This window comes from Mobula hypostoma, chromosome 11 (genome assembly GCF_963921235.1).
Source record: "Mobula hypostoma chromosome 11, sMobHyp1.1, whole genome shotgun sequence".
NCBI classification, from domain to species: Eukaryota; Metazoa; Chordata; class Chondrichthyes; order Myliobatiformes; family Myliobatidae; genus Mobula; species Mobula hypostoma.
Window position 1 is genome coordinate 22,508,284 of NC_086107.1, and position 24,619 is coordinate 22,532,902.

Sequence of the window (24,619 nt, forward strand, 5' to 3'; positions counted from 1 at the left end):
ATGATCATATACTACCTTGAGCTTGATTTGCTTGCTGGCATTCACAGGAGAACGAAGTAATACAATAGAATCATTGAAAAACTACACACAAAGACGGACAAAAAAAAATGTGCAAAAGAAGACTAACTGTGCAAATACAAAAATAAATGAATAATATCCTTTCAAAAGTGTGTCATTCAAAACTGCGCACAATCCATTTTGTGATTGAACTGGTGTTTTTTCAGATTTGCTATGACTTGTATTGTTAGCCCCGTTTATAAAGTGAGAAGCATCCCATGCATTATTTTAACCTCATTCTCAATCTATCCTGCACTTTGCAGGAACTAGAAATGTGCTCTTGACTTTATTTTGCACTGTTTAGCTCTTTTCGAATTATCCAGCATTATGTTTCATCTGCTTTCCAAACTTCCATGCTATCAACCTGTTTGTCTCACTTTGAAGCTTTTTGCTGTCCTTCTCATAATTCACCATGTGTGCAGGTTTTTAAATCAGCAAATATGCAAACTGCACCTTGTAGTTCAAGTATAGCTGTAGTCCTTGAACAAATCTTCCATCCCAAATCAACCTTCCACTTACACTGTCTTTTTTTCTTTCAATTTTGTATTTATATGCTATAGACCCTTATTATCCCATAGCCTTTAATCTTCTTACAAGTCTAACATGTGGCTCTTTAACAAAATGGAAGTCCATATTACCACCACAATATTTCCCTCATTTTTCTGCTCTGTTCCTTCTTCAGAAATCCTTCAAAAGGTAGTGGATTCACTGTCAGGCGAGGGAAGAGGAAAGGGCAGGCAGAGCAGGGTTCCCCTGTAGCCATTCCCCTCAACAATAAGTATACCGCATTGGATACTGTTGCGGGGGCTGTCTTACCTGGGACAAGCAGCAGTAGCCGGATCTCTGGCACTGAGTCTGGCTCTGCAGTGCAGAAGGGAGGGTGGAAAAAGAGGAGAGCGGTAGTGATAGGGGACTCGATAGTTAGAGGCGCAGATAGGAGGTTCTGTGGTCGTGATAGAGAATCCAGGATGGTTTGTTGCCTCCCGGGTGCCAGGGTCAAGGATGTCTCTGATCGCTTGCATGACATTCTGAAGTGGGAGGGTGATCAGCCAGATGTTGTGGTGCACATCGGTACCAATGACATAGCAAGGAAGAGTGAGGAGGTCCTGGAGAGTGAGTAGGAAGTTGAAAAGCAGGACCTCAAGGGTGGTAATCTCAGGATTGCTACCTGTGCTACGTGCCAGTGAGGGTAAGAATAGGATGCTCTGGAGGATGAACAAGTGGCTGAGGAACTGGTGTAGGGGGCAGGGTTTTAGATTTCAGGATCATTGGGACCTCTTCTGCGGCAGGTGGGACCTGTACAAAAGAGACGGGTTACACTTGAACTACAGGGGGACCAATATCCTTTCAAGGAGGTTTGTTAGTGCTATTGGGGAGACTTTAAACTAGATTTGCAGGGGGATGGGAACCAGAGTGCCAGAGCAGACAGTGTGGCTGGGGTGAAAATAAATGATGTTAAAAGTTCAAGCAAATCTGCTAATAGAAAGGTTGTGAGTGGTGGTAAAAATCTTCTGAGGTGTATATATTTCAATGCTAGGAGTATTGCAGGGAAGGCGGATGAGTTGAGGGCGTGGATTGACACATGGAATTATGACGTTATAGCAATTAGTGAAACTTGGCTACAGGAGGGGCAGGACTGGCAGCTTAATATTCCAGGGTTCCGATGTTTCAGATGTGATCGAGGCAGAGGAATGAAAGGTGGGGGAGTAGCATTGCTTGTTAGGGAAAATATTACAGCAGTGCTTAGGCAGGACAGATTAGAGGGCTTGCCTACTGAGTCCTTATGGGTGGAGCTGAGAAACAGGAAAGGAATAGTGGGATTGTATTGCAGACCACCCAATAGTCAACGAGAATTGGAAGAGCAAATCTGCAGAGAGATAGCAGGCAACTGCAGGAAACATAAAGTTGTGGTGGTAGGGGATTTTAACTTTCCATATATTGATTGGGACTCCTATACTGTTAGGGGTCTAGATGGTTTAGAGTTTGTAAAATGTGTTCAGGAAAGTTTTCTAAATCAATATATAGAGGGACCAACTAGAGGGGATGCAATATTGGATCTCCTGTTAGGAAACGAGTTAGGACAAGTGACGGTAGTCTGTGTAGGGGAGCACTTTCGTTCCGGTGATCATAACACCATTAGTTTCAACTTGATCATGGACAAGGATAGATCTGGTCCTAGGGTTGAGGTTCTGAACTGGAAGAAGGCCAAATTTGAAGAAATGAGAAAGGATCTAAAAAGCGTGGATTGGGACAGGTTGTTCTCTGGCAAAGGTGTGATCAGTAGGTGGGAAGCCTTCAAAGGAGAAATTTTGAGAGTGCAGAGTTTGTATGTTCCTGTCAGGATTAAAGGCAAAGTGAATAGGAATAAGGAACCTTGGTTCTCAAGGGATATTGCAACTCTGATAAAGAAGAAGAGGGAGTTGTATGACATTTATAGGAAACAGGGAGTAAATAAGGTGCTTGAGGAGTATAAGAAGTGCAAGAAAATACTAAGAAAGAAATCAGGAGGGCTAAAAGAAGACATGAGGTTGCCTTGGCAGTCAAAGTGAAGGATAATCCAAAGAGTTTTTACAAGTATATTAAGAGCAAAAGGATTGTAAGGGATAACATTGGTCCTCTTGAAGATCAGAGTGGTCGGCTATGTGCGGAACCAAAGGAAATGGGGGAGATCTTAAACAGGTTTTTTGTGTCTGTATTTACTAAGGAAGCTGGCATGAAGTCTATGGAATTAAGGGAAACAAGTAGTGAGATCATGGAAACTGTACAGATTGAAAAAGAGGAGGTGCTTGCTGTCTTGAGGAAAATTAAAGTGGATAAATCCCCAGGACCTGACAGGGTGTTCCCTCGGACCTTGAAGGAGACTAGTGTTGAAATTGCAGGGGCCCTGGCAGAAATATTTAAAATGTCGCTGTCTACAGATAAGGTGCTGGAGGATTGGAGAGTGGCTCATGTTGTTCTATTGTTTAAAAAAGGATCGAAAAGTAATCCGGGAAACTATAGGCCGGTAAGTTTAACGTCGGTAGTAGGTAAGATATTGGAGGGAGTACTGAGAGACAGGATCTACAAGCATTTAGATAGACAGGGACTTATTAAGGAGAGTCAAACAGCAGGAATTCTGCAGATGCTGGAAATTCAAGCAACATACATCAAAGTTGCTGGTGAACGCAGCAGGACAAGCAGCATCTATAGGAAGAGGCGCAGTCGACGTTTCAGGCCGAGACCCTTCGTCAACATGGAGAGTCAACATGGCTTTGTGCGTGGTAGGTCATGTTTGACCAATCTATTGGAGTTTTTCAAGGAAGTTATTAGGAAAGTGGATGAAGGCAAGACAGTGGGTATTGTCTACATTGACTTCAGTAAGGCCTTTGACAAGGTCCCGCATGGGAGGTTAGTTAGGAAAATTCAGTCGCTAGGTATACATGGAGAGGTGGTAAATTGGATTAGACATTGGCTCAATGGAAGAAGCCAAAGAGTGGTAGTAGAGAATTGCTTCTCCGAGTGGAGGCCTGTGACTAGTGGTGTGCCACAGGGATCAGTGCTGGGTCCATTGTTATTTGTCATCTATATCAATGATCTGGATGATAATGTGGTAAATTGGATCAGCAAATTTGCTGATGATACAAAGATTGGAGGTGTAGTAGACAGTGAGGAAGGTTTTCAGAGTCTGCAGAGGGACTTGGACCAGCTGGAAAAATGGTAGAACATACAGGGTTAATGGTAAGGCACTGAGGAGTGCAGTAGAACAGAGGGATCTGGGAATACAGATACAAAATTCCCTAAAAGTGGCGTCACAGGTAGATAGGGTCATAAAGGGAGCTTTTGGTACATTGGCCTTTATTAATCAAAGTATTGAGTATAAGAGCTGGAATGTTATGATGATGTTCTATAAGGCATTGGTGAGGCCAAATCTGGAGTATTGTGTTCAGTTGTGGTCACCAAATTACAGGAAGGATATAAATAAGGTTGAAAGAGTGCAGAGAAGGTTTACAAGGATGTTGCCAGGACTTGAGAAACTCAGTTACAGAGAAAGGTTGAATAGGTTAGGACTTTATTCCCTGGAGCGTAGAAGAATGAGGGGAAATTTGATAGAGGTATATAAAATTATGATGGGTATAGATAGAGTGAATGCAAGCAGGCTTTTTCCACTGAGGCAAGGGGAGAAAAAAACCAGAGGACATGGGTTAAGGGTGAGGGGGGAAAAGTTTAAAGGGAATATTAGGGGGCGGCTTCTTCACACAGAGAGTGGTGGAAGTATGGAATGAGCTGACAGACGAGATGGTAAATGCGGGTTCTTTTTTAACATCTAAGAATAAATTGGATAGATACATGGATGGGAGGTGTATGGAGGGATATGGTCTGTGTGCAGGTCAGTGGGACTAGGCAGAAAATGGTTCGGCACAGCCAAGAAGGGCCAAAAGGCCTGTTTCTGTGCTGTAGCTTTTTCTATGGTTTCTATGGTTTTTTTCTATGGATTCAGCCCAGTCTATCATGGTAAATCCCTCCCAACCATTAAGCACATCTACATGTAACACTATTGTAGGAAAGCAGCATCTATCATCAGACATATCCACCATCCAGGCCATGCTATTTTTTCACTGCTGCCATCAAGCAGAAGGTACAAGAGCCTCAGAACTCACTCCACCAGGTTCAGGAACAATTACTATCCCACAACCAGTAGGCTTTTGAAGAAAAGAGGATAACTACACTGGCTTGCCTATCCATTGAGATGTTCCCACAACCAATGATCTCTCTTTAAGGACTCTTTATCTCATCATCTCATTTTTTGTTATCAATTGCTATTTATTTATATTTAAACTTGCACAGTTTGGTGTCTTTTGCACTCTAGTTGATCTTCCATTGGTCCTGTTTAGATAATCTATAAATTTGCTAAGTATTGTTACGTACCCCGTAACTGGGTTGCCAAACCAGCAGAAATGGATCACTCAGTTGGAGTCTGGATTACGAGAACTAAGAAAGTTTTATTAAAGAAACAAGCAACACAGTAATTGAAAGGATAATAAATGCAACAGTTCAGCAATGATAAACACACATGTGCATAGAATTAAGATAACAGGATCAATCAAGCTCTATCGTTGTATAGGGGTAAATGACCAATTTCAAAGTGACACAAAGTCCAGTTCAATTTAGTTCAGTTTGCAGTAATCGTTGCCATGGCGATGGACAATGTGGGGGGAAGGAGAGAGAGAACAAGAACGAATGATCATTCAAAACGGCTTCCACACACACACCTGCAATATTGCTCACAAGCAGCTTTCGGGCGAGTCCTTTGTGATGTCACCTGAGGTCACCGACTGTGACCCCTCCTCCAGATGCGGTCGATCCTCTGCAGTGAACCTGGCACCCAAGCGAGGGTGGACACACACCGGGTTCCCGCTGATCGTACCTTTCCACCCTGTGCGTCTAAGGCTTGGTTCCGCAACCAGCCTTCCAAACGACTCCCGCCACTTGCGGTGGGGGGGGGCACCACTTCCAGGGTCTCGTTATCTCGTGGTGTCGTGTGTCTTGCCTAAGCGAACCTGTCCCTTTTTATCCCCCTGCTGGGGTATCGCCTGTCCATCACTTCAGACAGTTCAGGGTTCAAAGGGGGAGCCACTCTAGACAGCTCTCTCTCCCGTCCCTTCATTACACATCTCCAAATCGCCTGTCCGTCACTTCAGACAGTTCAGGGTTCAAAGGGGGAGCCGCTCTAGACAGCTCTCTCTCCCGTCCCTTCATTACACATCTCCAGATCGCCTGTCCATCACTTCAAACAGTTCAGGGTTCATAGGGGGAGCCGCTCTAGACAGCTCTCTCTCCCGTTCCTTCATTACATATCTCCAAAGCTGCTCCATTGTCTTCCTTATCTCTCTCTCTCCCGAAGACAGGTGGCAGACCAACTGCTGATCACACAGGACAGCTAACATCTATGTGTATTCTTGTCACAGTATGCCCACAGTAAAATGAGTCTCAGGGTTGTATATGGTGACCTATACATACTTAGATAATAAACTTTACTTTTGAACTTTTTGATCAAGTTAATGAGGTATGACTTGCCTTTAGCAAATCTAGGTTAGCTTTTCCTAACCAGTGACATTTGTCCTAGTGACTACACATTCTGTTTCTGATTATCGTTTCTAGAATTTCCTCTATCACTGAGTGTAATCTGACTGATCTATTATACTAGTTTAGTCTCGTGCCTCTTGTTGGACAACACTGTTCCAAACTTCAAGCATCAGTCTTGAACTAATCTATGTTTGGAAAATTATGGCCTTGCTTTTGCAACTTGTTGCTGAGTATCTTTAGTAATCTCTAATGTATCCCACCTAGAGCAGCTGCTGGAGGAGCTCAGCAGGTCATGCGGCATCTTTAAATGGAAATGGACAGTCACATATTCAGCAGGAATATTTTAAATAATGTGGGATTCACCCCATTCACAGATATTCTCCTCCTCTGAGTGAGAATTAAAGATGAAGATTGCATGTTGTGACCTATTGATCCAATTGCTCTCAGGCCATCCCTTGTTCAAGATAGGCTGGGGCAATGACATTTGTAGAGGGAAAACTCTGTTGGGAAATGTCTGCAGTGTGGAGCTTGAAAAGGGGATTGGTGAAAGCACGACAAGGCGTGCGCTAAATGTTCCTCTGGGAAATTTATTCATAAGGCAACTTACAAAAAGTTCTCAGTAACATGGATTAAAGTGTTCATTTCTGTATGTTTCTGGAGCAGGCTTAAATTCTATAAAATGGAGTAAACAATAAATCAGAGGATAGAGAGAATTGCAGTCTAAGCAGATTGCCAGTAGTCTGTGTCCAGTTCTGGTCGCCTCACTATAGGAAGGATGTGGAAGCATTGGAAAGGGTACAGAGGAGATTTACCAGGATGCTGCCTGGTTTAGAGAGTATGCATTGTGATCAGAGATTAAGGGAGCTAGGGCTTTACTATTTGGAGAGACGGAGGATGAGAGGAGACATGATAGAGGTTTACAAGATATTAAGAGGAATGGATAGAGTGGACAGCCAGCGCCTCTTCCCCAGGGCACCACTGCTCAATACAAGAGGACATGGCTTTAAGGTAAGGGGTGGGAAGTTCAAGGGGGATATTAGAGGAAGGTTTTTTACTCAGAGAGTGGTTGGTGCATGGAATGCACTGCCTGAGTCAGTGGTGGAGGTAGGTACACTAGTGAAATTTAAGAGACTACTAGACAGGTATATGGAGGAATTTAGGGTGGTGGGGGGGGGGTTATATGGGAGGCGGAGTTTAAGGGTCAGCACAACATTGTGGGCCGAAGTGCCTGTACTGTGCTGTACTATTCTACGTTCTATATGTTCCTAATAGTAGACTTGTAGACTTGGGCACTACAATAACGTAGCGGTTAGCGTGACACTATTACAGCTCACAGCACCAATGTCCAGAGTTCAATTTTGATACTGTCTGAAGGAAGTTTGTCAGTTCTTCCCGTGAGCGTGTGAGTTTTCTTCAGGAGCTCCAGGTCTCCTCCCACATTCCAACGATGTACCAGTCAGTAGGCGACATGGCCATTGTAAATTGTCCTGTGATTAGGCTGCTGTTAATTAGGTGGGTTGCTGGGCAGGGCAGCTTGTGGACCGGAAGTGCCTGTGCCGCCCTGTATCTTTAAGTAAAACGAAATAATGGGTACAAAAACCTTGTAATGATCCGTTTGAAAGGTTCAGTTGGTATCATGATTTTAATCATTATTATACATGTATTGATGACAAGGTTTACATTATTATTTTAATTCAGCACTTTTCTGTTCATAATTCTTTTTGCTCATTCTCAGCATCCAAAACAATGACAAGGATGGAGTTTTGTTACACAATTCCTTTACTGTTCTCATCCAAAGAATACTTGTCGTAACAAATAATTTCATCATGTATAAATGTTTCTTTTGGCGTGGGGCATTACTCTGTTGCTATTTATATACTGAGCTCTGTTTCCTCACAATTGTATTACTCAATGAAATTCAATGTTAGTCACACTGCCGTTTAATTTGTAACTCATTGGAAACTCATGAAATCAGTCACTCATTCACTGCTGGGTTCAGTTTCCATAGATGCTGAAAGTATTTGTTTTATTTTAAGTACTTTCCATGTGCATATCATTTAATGAAAGCAATTATTTTCCACTCGTATGTCAGCTCTTTTGTAAATTTATGTTAGATTACCATTAATGCAATAGCACTGTGCCTGCTGCATGGGATAAAATGTTTCCTTCTATCTATCTATCTATCTGGCTACCTACCTATCTACCTCCTTCCCCCCTTTATCGCCATCCTCTCTCCCCACTCTCCCCACCCTCCACCATCCACCCTCTCCCCCTCCCCTCCCCTTCCTCCTCCCGCTCCCCTCCCCTCCCCTCCCCTCCCCTCCCCTCTCCCCTCCCCTCTCCCCTCCCCTCTCCCCCTCCCCTCCCTTTTCCCCTCTCCTTCCCCCTCCCCTCCCCTTCTCCCTCTCCCTCCCTCTCTCCCTCTCCCCCTCATCCTCCCCCTCCCTTTCCCCCTCATCCTCCCCCTCCCTTTCCCCCTCCCCTCCCCTTCCCTCTCCCCCTCCCCTTCCCTCTCTCCCCCTCCCCCTCCATCTCACACTCTCCCCCCTCTAATCATGAGACAATTTAAATGTCCAATTAACCTATCAACCAGTATGTCTTTAAACTGTGGGAGGAAACTGGAGTGGCCAGAGGAAACTCATGTGATTAAGGGAAGAACAAATTCCTTATAGGCAGCGGAAGGAATTGAACCCGGGTCGTTTGTACTTTAATGTGTTGTGCCAGACATTATACTACCATCCAAGATAACGTTCCATTTTCTTAATTCAATTTTCAGAGTGGTGATATTTATTTCCCACCCCTAATTACCCTTGAGATGGTGGGTGGTGAGCCAGCATCTTGGACCACTGTAGTTTCCATCTTGGACCACTGCAGTTATTCTAGTGAAGGTGTTCCCACAAATCCATTGGAGAGTCTGTTCAAGCAAGCATTGATGACAGGGGAACAGCACTATATTCCGAAATCAGGATGATTTGATGTCGGGGAGGGGGTTACCTGCAGGTGTTTGGAGACACCGTGCATTTGGGAAGTGCGACAGGAGGGGGCCAGGTGAAGTAACTTTTTCTTTAGTAACTGCAGTACTTTGCATGGTAAACATTGTACCCATGGTACACCAGTGTGGAGAAAATGAATGTTTAGTGTGATTCAGGATCTCAAGCAGCTTTATTGTTTGAGCCAGGCTGATAGGGAGTAGAGAGTATTCTTTCACTCTCCCAAACTCGTGCCTTTCAGATGACATAAACATTTTGGAGTATCAGAAGCTGAGTCACTCACCTCAGGATATTCGGATTTTATCCTGCTCCTGTAGGCCCAGTACTTAACGATTCCTATTAGTAGTAACTTGGGGGTCGAAGGCATGCTGATGGTAATACAATTGAAAGTCAAGAATTGGTGGTTAAACCCTCTCTGTTGTTGGAGATGTTGGTTGCCTGCTGTTTGGATTCCTGAATGAGGTTTACCACTGAGACAACATCCAGACATGGGTGGTTGCCTGTTTTCACTGCTGAATGCTGATCATGACCCTGTGGGTAACAGGTGTACTGGCTGCACCGCTGTGATGCTACATGTGCACCATTATGCAGTTCACATCCTCACTAAATCCCGCAGAGCTGAACTCCAGATGGCAAGCATATTGCCCTCGCTGTTTTCAACCCCTTCCATCATTTTAATCCCCTCAATCTTTGTGACCTGCTCCAGGCCTACAATTCCTTCCAGATATATTACACCAGCCTAACCTCTGCAGCATCCCCAAATGAAAGTGTTTTATCACTGATGGCAATAAGAGGCCCTTTTACCTCAGTGCATTCTCTCAAGTGTTCTACCTTGTTTCTCTTTTAAGCCAAGTATTAAAATCTGTTTTTTCTACCCAGCTTTTAGTCATATGTACAATTATCTACTTAGCCAGTGCATTGCTAATTTTGTTTAAATACACTCCTTTTTAAACATCCTGAGTAATTTTACCATGTTTAAACTGCTGCATAAATTATTATGGTATTCTAAACTCTTCTCTCTCCAATATTCCTGTGAGACTGTTTAATTTTTTTTAAACTCTGAAAAACAGAATTATTTTAGTTAGCCTGTGGCAATTAAAGTTTAAAGCCAAAACGATATGATTTGCTCTACCTTGATGAATACATTCTGCTTTTCACAATTGCTCTTCACTTTAGGCCCATTACTCATGTCCAGCTGCAGTGTTTTCAACTTCTACGGTCGAATTCATTTAAATGTGATTCTCCTTATGTTAATTTCCCTAAAAACTTAAGACTATTTTTTGAGATACTCTGCAAAAAGGGTTCTTTTTGAATGGTACCTGGTTTTAATGGTGTGTGTCCACTGTGCTTGTACAGATTTAAAGTTTCACAGAGTACTAACACTCGTCTGCCAAAATTTATAATCTGCTGGGCTTTTTCCTTCTACTTCTCAATCCCATTGTTTATCACTTTAAATCACAGTTTTGAAAATTAAGTTCTACACATTTGGCATCTTTTATTTTGCAGCTCTGTTCCCTTCATATGTTGTAGTGCACGTTATTGGGACCACAAAGGACATCTCCTCATCCTGTGTTATAGCGTTCGAGAAGTGAGGCAGAGCATATGACAGCTTCATTTATAATGTTTCTAAGATTAGGCACCGTGTTATAATATGATCTGTATTTATGGGAGATCTTCACACACTCATTTTTGTTTTGTACAGGGAAGCTACAAGAGCAGGCATTCGATCATAACACATGGCGCACTTAATCACAGGCATTTACTATATGAGCGCTGGGCTCGTTGGGGCATGTGGTACAAGTACCAACCATTGGACCTCATCAGGTGAGAGAGATAATCTTCATGTAAGTAGTAACTCTACCTGAAACCTGTTTATTTTAGCTATTTACAATCAATTTGTCAGTGCTGTCTTGGTGACAATATAAATCATAAATACTAGCTTGGATTTCACAGTTTTTATGTGTAGTGTATCATGTTAGATTTAACTTGATGAAACATTATGTGGAAGTTTGCTTTGCTGTATTGCTGAGTAGCAGTATTTTTGTAATCAGACACTAGACTGTGATTTTAAGTGGAAACAATATTGTAGTTTCTAGAGCAAGACAGGTAAAAAATATAGAGCTGTGAAGTAAACATCCTTCATTGGAGGTGAACAACACCTAAGTTACTATAATAAAAAAGAAATGTACTGGAAATGATTGGCAGATCAGGGAGCATCTAGAAATCATCTGTTAACGTTTCTGGCCTTTGCTCTTTCATCAGTATTGGCAAGCAAAACTGCAGGGAGTAGAGACGGTGTAGTTGAGAGCCTGATGATCTTTATGATAGAAGGGAAGGCACACTTAAGGTACTTCATAGAGAAGTACAGTACAGAAACAGGCCCTTCAGCCCATCTAGTCATGCTGAAACCATTTAAACTGCCTTCTCCCATTGACCTGTATCAGGACCGTAGTCCTCCATATCCTTACTATCCATGTGCCTATCCAAACTTCTCTTAAACATTGAAATCGTGCTCGCATGCACCACTTGTGTTGGCAGCTCATTCCACACTCTCATAAACCTTCGAGTGAAGAAGTTTCCCCTCATTTCCCTTTAAACTTCTCACCTTTCACCCTTAACCCATGACCTCTGGTTGTAGTCCCACCCAACCTCAGTGGAAAAAGCCTGCTTGCATTTACCCTATCTAGACCCCTATAATTTTGTATCCCTCTATCAAATCTCTTCTCAATCTTCTACATTCTAAAGAATCTCCTAACCTATTCAATCTTTCCAAAAAACTGAGGCAACATCCTTGTGATTTTTTTCCTGCATTCTTTCAACCTTCTTTACTGTAGGTAGGTGAGCTACACTGCGCACACACTTCAAATTAGGCCTCACCAACATCTTATACAACTTCAACATAACACTCTACCTTCTGTATTCAATGCATTGATTTATAAAAGCTAACGTGCCAAATATTCTCTTTACAACCCTATCAACCTGTGATGCCACTTTCAACAAATTTTGTACCTGTGTTCCTGATCCCTTTATTCTACCGCATTCAACAGTGCCCTACTGTTCACTGTGTAAGACCTACTCTGGTTGGACCAACCGAAGTGCAAAGCCTCGCACTTGTACCCCATTTTTCAGCCCATTTTTCTAGCTGATGCAGCTCCCTCTGAAAGCTGTCCACTGCACCCCCAATCTTGGTGTCATCTGCAAATTTGCTGATCCATTTAACCACATTATCACAAACAACAAAGGCACACCTCTAGGCACAGGCCTCCAGTCAGAGAGGCAAGCCTCTACTACCACTGTCTCGCTACTCTCACAAAGCTAATGTCTAATCCAATTTACATCCTCATCCTGAATGCCGAGTTACTGAACCTTCTTGACCAGCCTCCTGTGCAGGACCTTGTCAAATGCCTTGCTAAAGTCCATGTAGACACCATCCACTGCCTTGCCTTCATCCATTTTCTTGGTAACTTCCTCGAAAAGTTCTACAAGATTGATTAGACATGACCTACCATGCACAAAGCCACGCTGACTACCCTGACTCAGTCCGTATCTATCCAAATATTTATATACCTGGTCCCTTAGAATACCTTCAATGAAATTTCCACAACTGATGTCAGACTCACCAGCCTATAATTTCCTGGCTTCTGTTTAGAGCCTTTTTAAAACAGCAGAACAATGGAACAACATTGACTATCCTGCCCCTCCTGCAACCAAGTTTCACTAATGGCTGCAGAAACATAATTCCAGGTATTGATCCATGCCCTGAGTTATCCGTCTTTCCAAAGTAAAAAGAGGAGACATCATAAGAGTTAGTGTGGAAAGTCTCATCAATAGAATGGATTTGAAGGAGATGGAGGAACTGTGAGAATGGAATGCAGTGCTTGGAGAAAGCAGGGTGCAAGGATGTGTAGTGAACATGGTCGTGGGAATTGTTGAGATTGATTGGACTTTTGACAATTAGAACACAGAGCAGTGAAGCACAGGAGCAAGCCTTCAGATACAATGCTGTGCCAAACTAAATAAATCAGTAACCAAGTACCCAACAAAACCAATCACTCTGTCTACACATTGTCAATATCCTTCCATCTCTACACATTCATGTGCCTGTCTTGAACACATCTATCATCTTTGCTTCCAGAACCTTCCCAGGCAGTGCATTAGACCATCCACCAGTTTTCTGTGTAGAAAAGCAATCAACTTGCACCGCTCTTCTTTCTGAACTTACCTCCTCTCAACTTAAATGCATACTCTCTGGTCTTAGATATTTTCACGTTGGGAAAAAGATACTGGCTTTTTACTCTAGTGGCTTCTCCCTTCTTTTCCAGTCCTGAAAAAGGGGCTTGGCCCAAAATGTCGACTGTTTATACATTTCCAAAGAGGCTGCCTGACCGGCTGAGTTCCTCCAGCATTTTGTGTGTGTTGAAAAAGATACCAGCTGTCTGCTGTGTCTGTGCTTCTCATAATCTTATATACCTAGCAGTTCTCCCCACCAGCCTCTGCCGCTACAGAAAAACAGCACAAGTTTGTCCAACCTAACGTTATAGCACAGACCCTCTAGTCCAGGCAACATCCTGCTATACGTCCTCTGCACCTTCTCCAAAGCCTCAACATCTTCCCTATAATGGGGTGACCAGAGGTGTGTACAATGCTCCTGATGCAGACTAACTAGAGTTCTGTAAAGCTGCAACATAACTTCCAGATTGCTGAACTCAGTGCCTTGACCAATAAAGGCAAGCATGCCATATGCCTACTTATCAACCCTACCAGCCTATGTAGCCACTTTCAGGCAGCTGTGAACTTGGACCCCAAGATCTCTCTGGGCATCAACACCTTTAAGGGTCTTTCCATTAATAGTATACTCCTTCTATATATTTGATCTCCTAAAATGCAACGCTTCACTTTTGTTGGCTAAACTTCATCTGCCATTTCTCTGCCCATATCTGCAATTGATCTGTATCCACTATATTCTTTGCCAGTTGTCTACACTACCCACAACACCACCAAGCTTCATATTGACTGTGAACTTACTACCCACCCATTGAAGTTTTTCATACTGGTCATTTATATAAAGTATATCACAAATAACCGAGGTCCCAATACAGATCCCTGTAGAATACCACTAGTCACAAACCTTCAGCTGGAGTAAATCCCATCAACCACTACCCTGTGGCATCTGTGGGCAAACCAATTCAGAATCCAAATAGCAAATTCACTATGGATCCCATGCATCTTAATATTACAGATGAGCCTCCAATAAGGGACATTGTGAAATGCCTTACTAAAATCCATGTAGGCAACATTCCCTGTTCTACCTTGATTATTAACCTTCATCACCTCCTTGAAAAACTAAATCCAATTCATAGGACATGTCTTGGCCCGTACAAAGCCGATCAAAAAAGAAGCTGCTGCTCGTCTGTTTCTCATAGTTTGGCTGTTACCCTCTATCCTCACTGTGAGAGCAAGGATGATATTCCCTTTGTCCTCATCTTAAAAGGATGTGAAATTTCTCTCCAGCTCCTGCAGCCTCCACCTCCACAACCAGGCCATCAATGCTGCCTTCCTTTCTCAGCATTCCAAAGGAGCCATTCCCTCTGGCCTGCTCTTCCCTGTCTACCCACCGGTCTCCTTCTCATGGCATTTTAACAGCTGCCATAGAAGGTGCAACACCCTTATCTCATGTCCCATCTTGGGACCCAGAGTGTACTCCTAGATGAACCAGCGATGGGCTTCTTCCAGTTTGGGGTTTTGCATTCAGTACTTGTGATGTGGTGATACCTAGACTGAAAAAAATCAGCTGTGGATTTGTGGAACACTCCACAAGCTTCCGGTTGCCAAGGTTCAATTCTCCATCCCACTCCCACTTAACTTTTTTCTCTTCATTTCCTTAGTCTTACTGGCATTGAGCGCTAAGCTGTTGGTGTAAACTAAATATTATAGTGATCTTCAAAATTTGCAAATTCTGCTATTTATTGCAAGAGTTTAAACCTCCCCGAATAAGATAAATATTATTTGTTAGTATGAAGGACTCATGTCCTGCACTGTGAGGCTATGGTGTGGTTGAGTGATTTATGTGTTGACATGTGCTCTGTCTATTTTTGCCGTCATTTCTCCACCTACGTTACAATGGCTGAGGTTGCAAAGTAATATACATCTCTGATGTTATTTTATAAATAGAGTTGATTTGAATCAGTTTCATAGAGCAATAAAATTCTGACCAATTGGACATGATGGAGACATAGAATTGTTTGTGAGTTATTTTGCATCTTCTGAACACCGTGAGGGCTGGTCTGATCTTGGTTAGCTCCGCAGCAATTATGTTCATACGTACACCCCTGAGAAGTCATCAGTAATGCATTGCTTATGAACCTTTACATACTCATTGTATAAGCCTCAGGGCCAGCGCAATGACATATGTTTATCCTCCCACAGTTTTATTCAAGGTTATTCCGCCAGTTGTCACGTTTATTGAGCTGAGGATGAATTAGCTTTGCTTTCACTTTCATTCTTTTAGAGGTTAGTGTGATGTAACATATTGGCTTTGAGATCTTTCCATGTTGATAGAAAGTGACTATTATTTTACGAGCTTGGAAGAGGCGAGGGAAGGTGAAAACTCTTGCTGCCGTTTATCCTCTCTCAATCTAGAGTCATGGAACCCCTCAACACAGAAATTGTCCCTTCCGCCCCTGAGTTTGTACCAACCAACTAGCACCAATTTACAGTTAATGCATGTTAATCCCAATTTATTCTCCCCACATTTTTTCAAACCCTGCCTCTCTCCATGATTTTTCCATTTACCTGCAAACTAGGGGCATATCACAGTAGTCCCAAACTGTTACAATTCCCTGCAATTAACCTATCAAGCTGTACTTCTTTCTGATTATCTATGGGAGACTAGGAAATAGCAGTTTGACACATCTAGATGGGCTGAAAGGCCTGTTTCTCTGCTGTTGTGCTCTACAGCCTTGTGAAATGTGGAGGTTTTATAGTGTCATGAATGAGCACGGAACAGGTTTCTAGGGATAACAGTTCAGCACAGACTAGACTGAGGCCAGTTGAGGCTGGTTCATTGGCTATATTTAAGAGGGAGTTAGATATGGCCCTTGTGGCTAAAGGGATCAGGGGGTATGGAGGGAAGGCTGGGGCAGGGTTCTGAGTTGGATGATCAGCCATGATCGTACTGAATGGCGTTGCAGGCTCGAAGGGCTGAATGGCCTACTCCTGCACCTATTGTTTCTATGTTTCTAGATGGGCTAAAGGGCCTACTTCTATGCTGTAGACTGAACGAAACCCAAATTTTACCATTTACCTACCAACCAGGGGTAACTTACAGCAGCTGAGAGACAGCCGTGCAGCTACTGCCCCACAGTGAGTGAAGCTGTCTGACTGAGTAGAGGAGCAAGATCAGGTGGTGTCGGGCAGAGGAGTGGATGTCTTCAGTGACAGTTGTATGTGTAGACTTAATGTCTTCTCAGTGGCTGGAGAGAAAATTCCCCATGGAGTCTGGCAGAACTTAGACTGTAGATGAATTGGCTTGTGAGAAAAATGGAATTAAGTCCAACAATCAGACCAATATTTTGTTGACTGGACAAACACAAATACTCCCCACTAGCGAGCACACCTATGTGAAACATAGCAGGAAAGCAGCATCTATCATCAGGGACCCCCACCACCCAAGAGATGCTCTTTTCTTCCTGCTGCCATCACATCAGTAAGAAGGTACAGGAGCCCCAGCATTCACACCACCAGGTTCAGGAGCAGTCATTACCCCTCAACCATCAGGTTCTTGAACCAAAGGGGATAACCTCTCTCAACTTCACTTGCCCAACACTAAACTGTTCCCACCATCTGTGGACTCACTTTCAAGGACTCTTCATCTCATGTTCTCTATTTATTGCTGATTTATTTATTATTATAATTTCTTTCCTTTTGGTATTTGCACAGTATTTTTGTCTTTTGCACACTGGTCGAACATCAAGTTGATTCGATTACGATTATTATTTTATTATAGACTTATTGAGTATGCTTGCAAGAAAATGAATCTCAAGGTTGTATGTGGTGACATATATGTATATTGATAATAAATTTACTTTGAACTTTGAAAGGGGATTTAAGGGCATACCTGACTATTTTCAACTCGTAATATTTAGTCTCTATTTTTGATTGCTCAGGCATTGCCTTTGCAATCAGAGGCACAGATATTTTACACATTTACACTGACTTTTTAAAAGACATTATGCTAAATTCATGGATCATGGATGATAGAAAAATGGGAGGGCTTTGTAGGAGGGTTGGGTTTAATTGATCCTAGAGTAAGTTAAAAGGTCAATACGACATTGTGAGCTGAAGGACATATACTGTGCTGTTGCATTTTATGTTCTAAATTAAGGTTCATAATGAAGTAAAGATCTAAGAAACTAAATTCTTTTTGCAATTGTAAATCTTGAAGAGTAGCTAAGCACTCAGACACTTGGCAATGTAGAACTCTAGAAGGACATTCATTTGTTACAGCTGAAGACTGGATGATGCTGAAAAATGTTGGATTTCAGCTAGACTCTGCAGTATTTAAGCAGAGTCAGTGTGCAGGGACTTTGTAACTGCCTGTCTAAAAATAATGGTGTAATAATTCCACAAGATTACAGTGGTGCATTCTGTGCAATTCTCTTAAAAAACAGTGATCCATCACAGTGGTGTAGCAGTTCGCACTGCTCCTTTATGTCTCCACGGACTCAGGTTCACGCCAGCCCTCGGGAACTCGTTGTGTGGAATTTGCATGTTCTCACTGAGACTTCATGTATTTCAACTGATAATTCTAGTTTTCTCACACATCCCAAAGATACATTGGTAGGTAACTGGCCACTGTAATTTATATCGGTGAGTGGCTAAGAAGAATCAAAGTTGTGATAGTTTTTGGACAAAATTCCAAGAAAATAAAAAGAGTGGGTTATAAGACTGATGGAATTGTTCTTTTGGGAAATGACATGGATCTGATGGATTGAAAATTCACCTTAAAACGAAAAGAACATTCCTCACAGGAGCAGACCCCTCCTGTGATGTGTGCCAAACACGATGCCAATTTAAATGCTCACAATGCTTTCACATATTCTATATCCCTCAATTCCCTGCCTGTTCACATGTCTGTCTAAATGCCTTTTAAACATTCCTATCACACCTGCTTCCTCCACGTCCCCTGGCAAAAGATTTCAGGCACCTGTCACTTCCTGTGTTTAAAAAAAAATCTTGTCAGATAAATTTCCTTCAAGACTTTCTCTCTCTGAAATTTATGCCATTTAGTGTTTGATATTTCCATCCTGGGGGAAAAATGCTGAGGGTCTACGCTGTTTATACCTCTCATAATTAGGTATCATTTGATCTGCTTGCCCCTCAGCCTCCCAATGCTCATGAGGAAACAATGCAAGTTTGTCCAATGTCTCCTAATCTAGTGAAACTTATCCCAGTAAACCGTTTGATGTCATAATTAGTAAAGAGCCAATCTAGCAGATGTTGACTGATGTCACAGATCTCTAATACTGTGTACATTGAGGTTCCACAGTCTTTCGCGATTGTAATATTTCCTTCCTCAAAAGGGGATAAATGCTCGATGATTGTTCAACTTAATTATTGAAAAAAAATACTTCAGGATGTTATTATTGTGAGCAACATTATTTTAGATTTTGACCATACCATTGTCTGGAAATTCATCCCCGTTAGTAGGACTAGGTGTGCCAGATAGTCACATCAGCATGTTTTATGCTGCCCTTGATGTTCTTTCAAAGGGAGAAAGCAGACACATCTGTATAATATGTTTAACAGCACCAATCTGAATACATTTTTAAACCTTTTTTTAATGTAAAGTTGAATATTCAATGTTTAATGCCCTTTTAAAGTAAATAGATCTCCAGTGGATTTTACAGAAGAACACGGTAGAGTGTTAAGCCATGCTAATGCTTTTGCCTCACTCTGTGTAGGCGATACTTTGGTGAGAAGATTGGCCTGTACTTTGCCTGGTTGGGATGGTACACCGGGATGCTTATCCCTGCTGCCCTGGTTGGGGTGCTTGTATTTCTTTATGGATTACTTACAGCCGACCACAGCCAAGTCAGGTAGGTGAACATTGCAGTTCTTCAGCTTTCCAAAGAACATTTCATACCTGTGTTTTATTAATATTTGAACTTTGTGAACAGTGGATATTGATCTCCAAGCAGAAGGTTTAAGGCAATGTAAAAATGCCTTGTCTGGTTCTTCATCGACAAATTTTGTTTTGCCATCTCCCTCTTGGTCTCCAGAATCCCATGAACACTACCTTGCTACTTTCTTTTTAAGTTCTGTCTTTGCACTGCTTATTTAATTTTAACTAATTAATATATATATACAATTGTGCTAGAAAGTTTGTGAACCCTGTAGAACTGTCTCTATTTATGCATAATAGTTCACCTACTTCTGCTCACCTCACTGCAGCAAGGATGTAGATACCATAGTGAGTGTGTAGAGGAGATTTACAAGGACGTTGCCTGGATTGGAGAGTATTCCTTATGAGAATGGGTTGAGAAAACATGGCCTGTTCTCATTGGAGCGATGGAGGATGAGAGGTGACCTGATATAGGTGTATAAGATGATGAGGGGCATTGATCGTGTGGATCACCAGAGGCTTTTTCCCAGGGCTGAAGTGGCTAACATTGAGGGGGTATAGTTTGGAAGGAAGTACAAGGGGGATGTCAGAGATAAGTTTTTTACACAGAGTGGTGGGTGTGTGGAATGCACTCCCAGCGACAGCGGTAGAAGTGGATACAGTAGGGTGTTTTAAGAGACATAGAGCTTAGAAAAAATAGAGGGCATTGCGGTAAGGTATTTTCTAGAGTACATGGTCAGCACAGCATTGTGGGCCGAATATGCTGTAGATTTCTATGATTCTAAATAAATAATACAAAAACATTATACTTATTTATTGAGAAAAATGATCTGATATTACATATACTTGTTAGAAAAGGTATGTAATCCTCTGGGGTAATGCTTTGTACATTGCTATGTTTGGAGGAAAAAACTCTTTGGAGTCAGGTGTTCCAATCAATGAGATGGGATTGGAGGTGTGGGTTGTAGAGGTGTCCTGTCCTGGAAAACACACACACACGCACACACAAAGTCAAGTTATTGACAGAGCCTGCTCTTCTCTGGAAAGATCTGTTATGTGCACCATGCCTTAATCAAAACAACTTTCAGAGGACCTCATTAGAATTATTGTAGAAATGCATGAAGCTGGAGAAGGCTACAAAACATTTCTAAAGACCTGAGTGTTCATCAGTCCACAGTAAGAGAGATTGTCTACAATTGGAGGAAACTCAGTACTGTTACTACCCTCCCTTGGAGTGGGCATCCTGCAAAGATCACGCCAAAAGCACAACATGCAATACTGAAGGAGCTGAAAAAGAACCCAAGGGTAACAGGAAAAGACCTATAGAATTCTCAAAAACTTGCTAAAGTTTCTGTTCATGTGCTCACTATAACAAAAACACTGAAAAAGAATGGTGTTCATGGAAGAACACAATGGAGGAAGTCACAAAAACAAAACGTTGCTGCACCTCTCAAGTTTGCAAAAGACTTCTTGGATGTTCTACAATGCTTCTAGAACAATGTTCTGTGGACAGATGAGACAAAAGTTGAACTTTCTGGCAGAAATGCACATTGCTATGTTTGGAGGAAAATGACTGCACACCAACACAAAAGCCTCACCCCAACTGTGAAGCATGGTTTGGGACCGCTTTGCTGCCTCAGGGCCTGGACAGCTTGTAATCATTGATGGAGCAAATAATTCAAAATTGTATCAAGATATTTTACAGGAAAATGTCAGGGTAGCAGTCTGACATGTGAAGCTTGATAGAAGTTGAATATAGCAACAAAACAATGTTCAAAAGGATAGGAGTAAATCAACAACAAAATGGTTTAAGAAGAAGGAAATTTGTGTTTTGGAATTGCCGAATCAAGGTCCTGACCTTAATCCTACAGAAATGCTGTGGAAGGACTTGAAGCAAGCAGTTCATGCAAGGAAGCCCATTAACATCTCAGAGTTGGAGCAGTTTTGTAAGGAGGAGTGGCCTGAAATTCTTCCAAGCTGAGGTGCTGGACTGATCAACAGTTACCGGAAACGTTTGGTTGAAGTTACTGCTGTACAAGGAGGTCACACCAGTTACTGGAAGCAAAGGTTCACATATTTTTTCCAACAAATACGTATAACATTGGATCATCTTTCTCAATAAGTAAATGAACAGGTATGTTTTTGAGTTATTTGTTTAATTGGGTTCTCTTTATCTAGCTTTAGGAATTATGTGAAGAGCTGATCACATTTTAGGTCATATTTTAGATTATCAGAACACTCAGTCCTCTTTTATTGTCATTTAGAAATGCATACATGCATTAAGAAATGATACATTGTTTCTCCGGAGTGATATCACTGAAAACAGGACAAACCAAAGACTAACACTGACAGAACCACATAATTATAACATATAGTTACAGCAGTGCAAAACAATACCATAATTTGATGAAGAGCAAACCATGGGCGCGGTAAAAATAGTCTCAAAGTCCCTGAGTCGATTGACTCCCAAGTCCCTGATAGCAGGCGGCAAAAGGGAGAAACTCCCTGCCATAAACCTCCAGGCACCATCAACTTGCCGATGCCTTGGAAGCAGCCGACACTGAGCCCATCCATCCGAAAACTTCGAGCCTCCAACCAGCCCCTCCGATACAACCTCCCGAGCGCCATCCTCTGCTGAGCGCCTTCGACCTCACCCCGGCTGCTGAAACACGCAAAGCCGAGGATTTCGGGGCCTTCTGCTCTGGAGATTCCGGTTACCACACAGTAGCAGCGGCAGCGAAGCGGGCATTTCAGAAGTTTTCCAGATGTTCCTCCGTACTCTCACGTCCATCTCCATCAAATCAGAATTGTGCACAGTCCCCTACTTGACAGATTACAGATATCATTCATTCACCGCCGCCATCTTCTCCTCCTTTTATTTATGCAGAAATAGAGAAAATTCTACAGTGTTCACAAACTTTCTAGCACCACTGTATATATATTTACTGTAATTCAGTTTTATTTTACTATATTTATCATATATTGGATTGTACTCCTGCCGCAAAGTTAACAAATTTCACAACATATGCTGACGATTTTAAACCTGATTCTGATCCTGAAACTTGTCAATGGATTCAAAAGAAATCTGCATCATATATGCTTCAGTGATCTTTTATGTTGCATTATTACTCAAAACTATTACCCTTTCAAAGCAAATTCCACCTTTTTAGTTCTTAATCCATAATCTCATATTTATCACAGACTTGAATCAGTAAAAAGACCTGAAAACAATTCACGTTTTGCACTATATTAATTCTAAATGCACCCCGTAACTGGAGGCCACTGTCGTTTTTGCAGATTCCAGGTAGTTCACAGATACTATGCACCTGGCATAGCAGAAAAGTTTCCTTTTTCTTCATTCTAGTGAAGTTGCACTTATGCAAGAGATTTCCAACCAATCCTTCACCGGCTCTTGAACCGGTGGGAATTACTTCACTCACCTCAAATCTGAACTGATTCCACAACTTATGGACTCAATTTGAAGGACTCTACAACTTATGTTCTTAGTGCTATTTATTTATTTGGTACTTACACAGATTGTCTTCATTTGCACATTGGTTATTTGTTAATCTTTGATTGTGTGTAGTTTTTCATTGGTTCCATTGTATTTCTTTATTCTACTGTGGATGCCTGCAAGAAAATGAATCTCAGGGTAGTATGTGGTGATCTATATCATTCAGTAGTCCTTACAGTGATGAAGTACTTTGAGGGGTTGGTTATGACTAGAACTAACTCGTCGCTCAGCAAGGACTTGGACCCGCCTGCAATTTACCTATCACTACAGTAGGTCTATGGTGAAAACAATCTCATTGGCTCTTCACGTGGCCTTGGATCATCTGGACAACATAAATACCCATGTCAGAATGCTGTTGCTTGACTACAGCTCAGCATTTACTGTAACACAATCATTCCTACAGTTCTGATCAAAAAGCTCTAGAACTTGGGCCTCTGTACCTCCCTTTGCAGCTGGAAATTTGACTTGTTAACCAATAGCCCACTGCTCTCCTCTCTCTCTACACCTATGACTGTGTGGCTAGGCACAGCTCAAATGCCATCAATAAATTTGCTGATGATGCAGCCATTGTTGGCAGAATTTCAGACAGTGACGAGATGGCATAGAGGTAAATCAGCTAGGTGGCGAAACAGCAACCTTGCACTCACCGTCCGTAAGACCAAATAACTGATTATGGACGTCAGAAAGGGTAAGATGAGGGAACACACACCAGTCTTCATAGAGGGGTCAGAAGTGGAAAGAGAGAAGTTTCTAATTCCTGGGTGTCAATATCTCAGAGGAACTAACCTGGAACCAACATATGGATACAGCTACAAAGAAGGCACAACAGTGGTTATATTTCATTAGGAAGTTGAAAAGATTTGGTATGCCTCCAAAATCACTCGAAAATTTCTTCAGATGTACTGTGGAGAGCACTCTAACTGACTGCATCACCGTCTGGTAGGGGAGTGGGTGGGGCAACTGCACAGGATCGAAGTAAGCTGCAGAAAGTCGTAAACTTAGTCAGATCCCTCATGAGCGCTAGCCTCCGTAGTATGCAGGCCATCTCCTAGGAGCAATGCCGCAAAAAGACGGCATCCATCATTAAGGACCCTCATCACCCAGGTCTCATTGCCCTGTTCTCATTGCTAATACCAGGAAGACACACACTCAGTAATTCAGGAACAGCTTCTTCCCCTCAGCCATCCGATCTCTGAATGGATATTAAACCCATGAACACTACCGCAACACCTTTTTAATTTCTATTTTTGCACTACTTATTTACATAACTATTTAGTATATATTTTTTACCATAATTCACAATTTTTGTCCACACTATTTTTTATGTATTGCATTGTACAACTGCTGCAAAGTGAACAGTTTCATGGCATATGCTGGTGATATTATACCTGATTCTGATATGTGTGTACTTTCAGCTTTGAACATTATAGACCAATGGCAAACTCAGACATAAATTAGAAGTGAGTGAGATTGGTAGCTTACAAGCTATTTTCAGTCACCCTCTGCAGGATTTAGATATGAAATTGCAGTAGCTTTACAAGAGATTGCTAGTTATTTGCCCCAAATGTTAAATGCTAAATTAGCCTTTTCCATCTCTTAACTCATCAAACTTTTCTAGAAGCACAACCCTCTTCCCCCCCCCCATGCTTATCGTTTTTTTCCCTGAAGTACATCCATGGTATTTCTCTCATCAATTCCTAATGATACACGTTCTATGTTTCAGTTCAGTGAAGCTACTGTTGGTTAGGCACAGATTATCAACTTTAGGGCACCTTTAAAGACTGAGAACAAGAGGTTTTTGGGGAGAATAATTCTGCTATTTTAATGGCATTTATAGTTCAACATTCAAAGCACATTTATAAAAAGGCATCC

General features: G+C 42.0%; 1 protein-coding gene across 1 annotated transcript in view; it reads left to right on the forward strand.

The window, feature by feature from the left end:
* The window catches only part of ano3 (anoctamin 3), a 350,806-nt gene that overhangs the window by 175,075 nt on the left and 151,112 nt on the right, over positions 1 to 24,619 (forward strand). The window contains exons 11-12 of the mRNA XM_063063091.1: positions 10,813 to 10,934; positions 19,073 to 19,207. Of these exons, the coding sequence (XP_062919161.1) occupies positions 10,813 to 10,934; positions 19,073 to 19,207 (257 nt within the window). The remainder of the gene's footprint in view (positions 1 to 10,812; positions 10,935 to 19,072; positions 19,208 to 24,619) is intronic.